This window comes from Salvia splendens, chromosome 15 (genome assembly GCF_004379255.2).
Source record: "Salvia splendens isolate huo1 chromosome 15, SspV2, whole genome shotgun sequence".
Taxonomy (NCBI): domain Eukaryota; kingdom Viridiplantae; phylum Streptophyta; class Magnoliopsida; order Lamiales; family Lamiaceae; genus Salvia; species Salvia splendens.
This window is the reverse complement of record NC_056046.1, coordinates 32,270,242-32,279,920: the sequence shown is the minus strand read 5'-3', so window position 1 is coordinate 32,279,920 and position 9,679 is coordinate 32,270,242. Positions and strand designations below refer to the sequence as shown.

At 35.3% G+C, this 9,679-nt stretch overlaps 1 protein-coding gene and 2 long non-coding RNA genes across 3 annotated transcripts; 1 reads left to right on the top strand and 2 right to left on the bottom strand.

Moving 5' to 3' along the window:
* Positions 1-214: 214 nt before the first annotated feature.
* On the bottom strand, positions 215-854 carry LOC121767042 (norbelladine synthase-like). The gene is made up of 2 exons (XM_042163249.1): positions 671-854; positions 215-590 (listed from the first exon to the last, which is right to left on the bottom strand). Exons 1-2 carry the CDS (start codon positions 852-854, stop codon positions 292-294), a joined length of 483 nt encoding a protein of 160 aa, XP_042019183.1. The 3' UTR covers positions 215-291.
* Positions 855-3,574: 2,720 nt separating this feature from the next.
* Positions 3,575-6,298, bottom strand: LOC121766481. Its single transcript, XR_006042988.1, has 3 exons — positions 5,546-6,298; positions 4,417-4,479; positions 3,575-3,822 (listed from the first exon to the last, which is right to left on the bottom strand). It is a non-coding gene; the product is annotated as an uncharacterized LOC121766481 (long non-coding RNA).
* LOC121766485 lies at positions 4,486-6,159 on the top strand. The gene is made up of 2 exons (XR_006042992.1): positions 4,486-5,384; positions 5,470-6,159. It is a non-coding gene; the product is annotated as an uncharacterized LOC121766485 (long non-coding RNA).
* Positions 6,299-9,679: the final 3,381 nt, after the last annotated feature.

Here is a 9,679-nt window from a genome sequence, read left to right as displayed (position 1 = left end):
TCAATTCACTTTCTATTAACATTTTTTAAAATTCGTGGCGGATAAAGTATGACTTTTATTAGCTAACGGAGGGAGTAGGATTTTCTTGTGGCGGCTTTTTCAAGATTTCATAGTTACGAGTTATACAATATGTAGATTCATATTGATTGTTGTTATTAAAATCATGGAAAAAGAGAGAAAATGAAATACAAAGATATATAGTAGGAGGAATTTATTTTAGTAAACATGAAAGTAAAACACGCATTCCCAAGTTAATATTAGATCAATTGTCATTGTTGCAGCTATAGTTGATCAATTGTCATTGTTGCGGAGAAAATACTTAGCACAGAGTAGCATGAGGCCAGTGAATGGTTTAATGGAAGCGATTTCAACATTCGCTGCAGCTTCCTCTTTGAGCTCGTACTCGATCGTAGATCGAGTTATACACTGCTTCTCGTTTCCCTCCACCTCTATCACATTGAATCTCATACGATACAGCTTGAACCCTAGATCCAGAAATCCACTTTCCACAACCTCTGCCTCCTTCACACGCTTCTCGTTATCCACCACTATGAATTTCTCCTTGAACGAATTCATTCCCGCACCCATCCCTGCTCAATTAATCTATTAAATTAGTTAGGATAATTAAATAAATCTAGTGGAAGTTGATTGAACTGAATGTGGGTGGTACCTGGACGGAAAATGACCTCGAGAATAGTTCCGGCGCCGCCGTCCCCTTGGACGACGTCGACCCGGCTGATAAAGTCGGAGTTGGCTTCCTCCGCCACTTTGGGGAGTTGTCGTGTGCCGTAGACCTTCCACGCTTCAGTTGCCGGTACATCAACCGTCATCTCAGCGGACATTGTTCCGTACATCTTCGATTTCCGGTTGCGGAGGATGTGATGTCTATGCACTACAAAAAGGAGTTGAGATTGAGAGGGTTATTATTTATAAAATAAGGGTGTGGTTGAATTGGTAATAAGGGGCATTCATAGAGCATTTAACGGCCCAATATAGTGTTTGATATGTTGGTTAAATTTTCTGTGTGACTCGTTTAATGGAAAATGGCCCGTTGATTATGGCTGAAAATGACTGTTTTATTATCATGAAAAATTCAGTGATAATAATATGTGCAACACTATTTCAATCTTAAATTACATAGAATTTACTAATATAGCCCTCGGCCGTAGAAATATAAAAATCATCTTTATTAATTTCGAAACATCACTTGAAAAGACTAGTTGAAGACATAATTGATTTATGTTTCATAGGTGAAATAATTCTGCGACAAATTCAACCATCACACTAATAAAAATATGAAACATCTATGTCACTAATAATTCTGCTGGTGGATAACTTCAAACTAAGCTCGATCAGGATGATTATGCCAGGGGCGGTGCCGCTGGGGAAGGAGCTGGAAGCGGCTCTGCTCAGCCGCGTGCCGCATGCGGTTTTTGGACAGGTGAAAAGTGAAAAATAACTGATATACCTGACTTCATTTTTCATGTCCTTCACATGATCATTTAATACCAGAAACACTAAATTCAATTTAATTACTCCCTATATTTGTGTTGATATTATAAGAATTATACTACTAATTGATTTACTTTGTTTTACTCTAAATTCAGTGTTAGGAAAATTAGTTGGGTAGGTGGAGGAATGTGAAGTTAGGTCGGATTAATTTGTCATTACTCCTCATTGATGTCATGCATATATATCTAATCGATTCGAATCTTTATCATGGTACCACTTGCATCTAATACTTTACCAATTTTGAATTATAATATAACTAAATATTACTTACGAAAAAATATAGTATGGACAAACAGGCTAGGAAATTTATGTTTATTAGTTAGCTCATGAATTTATTATTTTTTTCCAATAACATGAATTCCCTATGGTCTATCTAACCCACCTAGAATAATGGACAAACGGGCTAGGAAGTTTATGTTTATTAGTCGGCCCATGAATTTATTATTTTTGTCTAATATCTTTGAATCCTAGTGGTCTATCTAACCCACCTAGAATAAAAAAGTATATAAATTATGATAATATTATTATTATCATACATGGCTAAGTACATAACTTCGTGTACAAATTTTTAACATGCATGTTACGTGGTAGCAACTGCAGAGATTGGCAGTCATTCTATAATTAATTAAACAATTTATTGAAATTACCTGACAAAGACGGGAGCATCACTATAAAAAAAGGGTTAAATAAAATGAAATCAAATTAAGTATGCCATTCTATTGTTCAATAAATAAATGTTGAATTGGTTGAAAATTCGGTGCAATATCTCTCTCTAGGAACCGTGCATTTAGTTATATTATAAATCAAAATTGACAAAGTATTAGATGCAAGTGGTACCATAATAAGGATTCAAATCGATTAGTTATATATGCAATACATCAATAGGGAGTAATGACAAGTTAATCCGACTTAACTTCACATTCCTCCACCTACCCAACTAATTTTCCTAACACTGAATTTAGAGTAAAATAAAGTTAATCAATTAGTAGTATAATTCTTATAATCTCTAAACAAATATAGGGACTAATTAAATTGAATTTAGTGTTTCCGATATTAAATGATCATTTAAAGGACATGAAAAATAAAGTAAGGAATATAAGTTATTTTTCACTTTTCACCTGTCCAAAACCGTCTGCGACTTCCAGCTCGTTCCCCAGCTGCATCGCCCTTGACAGAACCATCCTAATCGAGCTCAGGTCGAAGTTATCCACCAATGGAATTATTATTGACATAAATGTTTCACATTTTTATTAGTGTGATGGTAGAACGTGTCGCAGAATTATTTCACCTACTGACATAGATCAATTGCTGTAACACCCCATATTTTGTATTTACATTCACATATATATATATAGGGAGATATTAAAAATAAGTATGTGTTTAAATCCAGAAATGCAGCCCAAATCTTAGCCCTAGGATTAGATGATCTAATGGTCAATAATTAACCAAAAACACGGAAGGTCATAATTAAGCATTTTTAGGTCATATTATAAGATTTGAGTTTAATGTCATGTTAAGATCATTTTAGGTCATACTTGGTTAGTATGACCTAAAAATACACTAACCATGACCTAAAAATGCCCTACACATGATATTATTCTGTGTTTCTGTATTTAAATATGGTTTTGCATAGATCAAAACCCTATATATATATATATATATGTATATATTATAGGGATGTATTCATATCCAAACGCTAAGTATAAGTGAAACACAAAACACATGCAATCCATTGGTTTTGTGATCTAACGGTTAGATTAATGTCACGTGTCATCCAATAATGTAGATTTTTAGCCTAATAATGTACCTCGGCTAATAATGTAGCATTTTGTTTAAAAATGTATAGTTTTAGTCTAATAATGTAAATTTCTAGTCTAATGTACCTCGGCTAATAATGTATATTTTTATTATGATAATGTAACTAATCACAATCATCCAATCTAATGATCCAAGGGTTGTGATTTGTGTTGTGTTTTACACTAAGATTGTCACGACCGCCCTTTAGGGTTAATAAATACGGGCGATCGTGATTAAAAGAATTTAATAAATAGACGAAGAGAACTAGGGTTTTAATAAAGAGTTTGACCAATAATTAATATTTAACAACAAAGGGCCAAGAGGTCGACGTTATCCAAATAATTAGGTTCAACGCTAAAAGAATGGTGAGTAACGACAATGTCTCAGCGGAAGCGTTCAAGAAAAAGAGTGACGTCATGTGTGGAGACACAACGACACTCGTAGTTCACAACTAACCAACCATGCTTCAATTTTAAATTGCTCAACACCACCAACTGCTCGTCGCCGCTCAACCTGCACATAGGGAAAACACATGCAGGGCTGAGTACTTAATATACTCAGTGGGCTTATGCCGAAAACATGTGATGAAAGTTATGTCATCCATACCATAGTGAACTCGAGTTTTACATTTAGAAAAGAAATATCATCGAGTATCACAAACAATTTCATAGACTGGCCAGTCAAAACAATCTCCCCACTTTCTCATCAATCATTCAATCACATCCTCTTTCCATCATTTAATCACATCCTCTTTCCATGGTGCGACGAAAGTGTGGCCACACTATTCGCCCACGAGACCCGGCCGACTAGCAAGGACGGCTCACGATCTCACCCGTGTACACTAGCCTGATAGGGTTTGCGGCCCTACTCAGACCCGAATTCGTTTAACATAGCCCTATAGCCTAATGGAGCGAACTCACAAACTAGGCATCAGGCAACAATCTCAACATAGCCCTATAGCCTAATGGAGCGAACTCACAAACTAGGCATCAGGCAACAATCTCATCATCAAAACAAACATGGCATGACATAACAATTTAAACCACCCTTATCCCACCATAATCATACTTTTGAAAACGTAAAAGAGTTTAGTAAAAGAAAGCCCACCTCAATTGATTAATTCTCTACACTTCCTTCCCTTTGGTATCTCGATTCCCTTGCGAAGTCTACCTTTAACAATTTATATAATAGATAAATCAACACATTGATTCAAACAACTAACTGAAAATGCATGCCTCCTAAGCAAAGTCTTTTATCTCGATTTATTTCGGTTTTCGGTTATTCGGCGGCCGCTTATGCCGCTAATTTTCCTCCGTTGGCTCCTCGTATTTTCTTAATGATATCGAAATAAAATCCCCAAAATTATTAAAGTATGTAATTAAATTAACGCAACCACTTTCCCTCGAACTATATTTATTTCGGACTTAGGATATAATTATTCATTCGTAGAACTATTCCGGATTTAATTAAATAATTCCCCACAATTAATTTAATTTTTACTCAAAAAAATTTAATTAGTTATTAGCCCAAAGATTTAAATGGATCCCATAGATTTAATACATCCTCCCATTTAAAAGATGAGGCCCAACTTAAATAAAACAAAAGCCCAATTTATTAAATCAAGGCCCACATTATTTCTTAAAAAAAAAAGGCCCAAGAACCCAAATTCCTTCCTTCACTCCCGTTTCCTTCTTCCTCTCTCTCTATCTCTCTTCTTCTCTCACTCTCGACCAAATCGGAAGAAATCCTCCATCCGTTCGTCGCCTGCTCCGATTCACTCCACGCCGTCGGCCGCTGCTCACCGGGAAGACAAATTGCGGCCGCCACGGTGTCGTCGGAGCGGGGGAAATCCGGCCGTCGATCCGTCGGACAGCCCCTGCTGTCGCGTCGCTGCTCCGTCGCCGCCAAATCCGTCTGCCGTCGCTGCTGGGAGGTGTCGCCGGGTCAGGCTGGTGCTGCCGCCGCTCCGTCGGTGGTCGTGCAGCCCCGAAACCACCCCGAAACAGACCCGATTCCCTCCGAACAGCCCCAAAACATCCCGGAACCAACCCGTTCAGCCCCGCAAGACCCCGATGGTAAGTTCTTTATTTGATTTCGTGAATTTAAACTTGTTTCTTTGGTTTAGTTTGTTTCAATTCATTCGATTATGAGGTATCGCAGATTGTGGCAACAGTAGGATGAAAAGTATATGGATGTAGTAGAATGAGATTGAAATTTGGATGGCAGAGGTGTATACCTTCAATTGGCAGATTGTGGAAAAGAAGCTTCAACTCGATAAATCCCCCGGCTTCTATTTTAATTGTCAATTTCTCCTTAACTGTGAATTGAAGAATTGGTATCATGGAATTAATTCATGGAGGTTCGTATTCATGGAATTGTGAAGAAATTACCTTAGTTGGATAGACAACCACAGATAAAAAAACTGGAGTCTTGATCTCACGGTTCCTCCTTTTTTTCAGATTGCTGGTAGAATGAGGAAACTAGGAAACTAATTGTGAATGGGATATTATAGAAAAGGGTAGTTGATAGATATGGGAGAGATTTATGGGGTGAGGGGAGAAACTTTTTTTTTTTACGTGGGTTAAGGGGGAGGGTTTTCAATTTTTCTTTTATTTTTCTTCTCTCTATTTCTTTGATTTAATTGAATTTATTTGGTATTTTATTTGTAGATTACGGAGGATGAATATCTCATTACGGAGGATGAAGATATCTGTAGGATCTTTATTTAGTAATTGAATTAATATCAAGGAGAATCTTTAATTCACGGTCCATTGTATTTTATTTTAAATTGTGTAGTACATAATTTATTTATCACGGACTGGACCTTTATATTATTGTCCAATTATTCGATCCAGTACGCAAATTGAGTTCAATAAATATATTCCTCACGGAAAGGAATTATTTAAATTCGCGAAATATTTTATTTCGCAACTTGTAGTCCAACGACAAATTTCACTCAACAATTAATTCACGGACTTTGCAATATTAATAGCATTAAATACCAGTACTTTAGGGTTCACAAAATAGGTTTAGAAAAACGGGGCGTTACAAAGATGCTGTAAGGACCCTAGCACACCCCATTATATATAGGTATATATATATATAGATTGCAGTAATTACTCCTAATTAAATCCTCCAATAAAAAAAATCACCAAATATTCTATTACTATTCACAGTTTTAAGTTCGTCAACTTAATACTAATTTAAAAATATTAATAATCATAGATAAATTTCAAGATCAATTAAATGCATTCCATATACTACTCATTTTATCTATCCATTCCATGTTTGTTTCATGTCTTTTATTCCCTTAATCAAATTCTAAGTTATTTCCACTAGTTACTTTATACTCCGTAATTACTAATCTTACCTAGAAATCCTCAAATTTAGTTTAACATCGATAGTCATTTAAATCATTATTCTTTTACCAAATCATGATAAATAAAACTCATTAACCTTATCAACTAAATTGCTTTAAATCTCCTATTGCAAAGTTAGAATATGCTTCAATCATCTCTCTCGTCTATTCTAGGGTTAAGCCATCAGTTTTTTGAAATATCACTTAGTTATTAGTCATTACCATCTTCAATTCTTACTCAAAACCTATCTTTCATCAATATTGCAATCAATTTTCCGAAAATATAGCAAAGTGACCATTATAAATTCTAATAAATTTAGTTAGTCACAATAAGATATATAATTCATTTTCAACAACAATTTGTACCAATTAAGATTCATGGATTAATGCACTAAGATAGTCAGTTATACCCAAAAATCATACATAGGTTCAAAATTCAATTTCGTCAATGGAAAAACTTATGTTTAGAGTATACGGGACAAGGATTGATAGATACAACTCAAAACGCACACCACCTTGAATTTCTGAAACGTTTGCTTCTATGTGATTTAAGTGGCCTTACGTGGAATGAATTATCGTGTTATTGTGATTGAGGAGCTTGAGTTTTATACTGTGCCAATGAAGGGAAAAAAATTAATAAGATCATGCATTTTTTTCTTTCTCGAGTCAATTCTTTGATATTTCCGGTCACTCCTAATTGTTGAACTAGTACTTCTTTTGTGGATTTAACTAGTTGTTTTGGGACTTTAATCCAAATTAAATCCAAACTAACGACCCCTAAATTGTACTACATGAAATTCGAACTCCATTCTATTTTCCTTGGGAGTTTCGAAAATCTCCAATAGGAGATTGGATTATTTTTCCTTTGATTTAATTGGTGCTTTATTGACTTCCATCCTTTGAATTTAATCCAATTAAATCATGTGATAATTTATTTCTTCACCCAAAATAAATAGAGAGTTGGGATTATTGCCTTGGCTATTTGAGCCTAATTTTTCGGCCCCCTCCAATAAATCTTGGAGAATAATTTAATTGTTTCCTAATTGTGGAATCCTTTTTGTTCAAATTAAATTCCTATGTCAAATTAATTGGGGATGCGAATATTTTTCTTCTATTGTTCTTCCATGTCACACGCCCCATACTATTATTTTTCTTGTGGGAATTTAATTAATTATTGCCTTTTTTTTATGGGAGCCTTTTTCCCATAAAGAAATTACCAAATTTAAATCCTATTCTATTTAATTGGGGATTTAAATAATTTCCTTGTGCAATTACCCTATAATTTTCGGCCCCTCCTATTAGTTCCTACTTGGAGATTTAATTTATTTGTTCCCTCATATTCATTATTTTATTTCCTAAGTTATGAATATATTCTCCAAGAAAATACCAAACAAATTCCTTGTTGTGAACATGGAATTTTCGAAAATTCCTTATTATTTTCCAGCCATGATTTTCGAAAATTGGCTCTTCCTAATTGTGGGATTTTTATTCTTTGGCCCATATATTTAGTTCCCCCACAATTTATTTATTTAATTCATGGATTTTAACCTAAACTATAAATATTAAAAGCTAAAACCCTAGCCCCCATTCCCTCAAAAAAAAAAAAAATCGCCCACTCTCTCTTCTCTCCTCTCCCTCACGGTTTCTCTCCTCTCCCACTCTCCCATCTCCAAAAATCCTCCATCCACCATTGTTCTTGCAACCATTGAAGTTACCTTCAAGAATCTCCGACGAATCGCCTTGTTCTTCGCTTCTACCGATTGGTTTTTGTCAAGGGAAGGTATATTTGCTCACTCTTTCTTCTACTTCTCTTTTGAACCATGTTTTGAGTCCTACATGCATGTAGAGAGTGTAGGTTTGATAGATCGCAAGTTTTAACGGGAGGGAATTGTGTGTTCGTATGAACTTGGTTGATTTTTGCTTTGTTGATTGAAATCATGTGGGTTTGGATCGAAATATTTGTGAATAATATGAGTTTGTATGCAAATATGTGTTTTAGGAATGTGTAAGCATGATGATGTGTTTTCGAGCATGAAGAATCGGTGTTTTCGTTGTGGAGATTTAAAAACCCTATTTTCGAATCTGAACCAGAATTCTGTGATGCTCGACCAGTGACTTATGATCTGTAGTCGACCCATCAAACGAACGAATTTTGCTACGAAATTTTTACTGAGTAAACTTCAAGATGTTTTCTGTGTCTCGTGTTAATTTCAGCCTGTTTTATCGAAAAATGAATTTTTAATAAATTTTTGAAGTCGACTACGCAAATCTGCCAGAAACGTGAGTTCTCGCCATGAATGTTTCGTTTTCTGTTTGACTGACCAAATGAACTCCGATTGATGTAATTCTTGAACTATATGAAAATTTGAAGTGTCTTCTGTCTTTGTCAAATTTTCAGCCTTTTTGGGCGTCGTATGAATTTATGGTGAATTTTTCAAATGAACTGCGCAATACTGTCAGAAATTGTATGTTCTGACCAGAGAGTTCCATATGTGATATGACTGACTAAATGACGTGATTTCGATATGAAAATTTTCATGGATGAACTTGAATGTGTCCTCTGTATCGTGACCAAAATTTAGCATGTTTTGAGGTCGGGTGAATTTAAAGTGATTTTTACAAAACGGTCGCGCATTTCTGCCAGTTTTCTGCCTTGATTAAATGACACTTAGTTTCAAGTTTAAAAGTGTTATATGATGCATGTATGTGCAAGGGACGTGTTTAAATGTTGAAATCACTTGCGATAAGTTGAAATGTGTTACGTATGTTTTATACCCTTGTGATGTATGTTGGGTTTTGGGATTGAGGAGAACGATGAGAGAGAATCGATAGGACATGCATAGTGATATGTTGTTGTGTGAGACTGACTTGTGTTGTCGTTGGCAAGGGTATTGTGTTTTCGTGAACTCGAGGATCGCTAAGTTGGGTTGTGATTTTTCTAAGAGAACGAGGTGGGCTTTCTTTCAAACCTCTTTACTTTTCTGAAAATATTATGTGGAGATATAAGGGTGG

Excerpts from the sequence above, each read along its gene's own strand:
- LOC121767042 (XM_042163249.1), bottom strand. The coding sequence starts at position 854 with ATGTACGGAACAATGTCCGCTGAGATGACGGTTGATGTACCGGCAACT. Across the intron at positions 591-670 it reads CGAGGTCATTTTCCGTCCAG|GGATGGGTGCGGGAATGAAT; the intron begins GTACCACCCACA and ends TTAATTGAGCAG.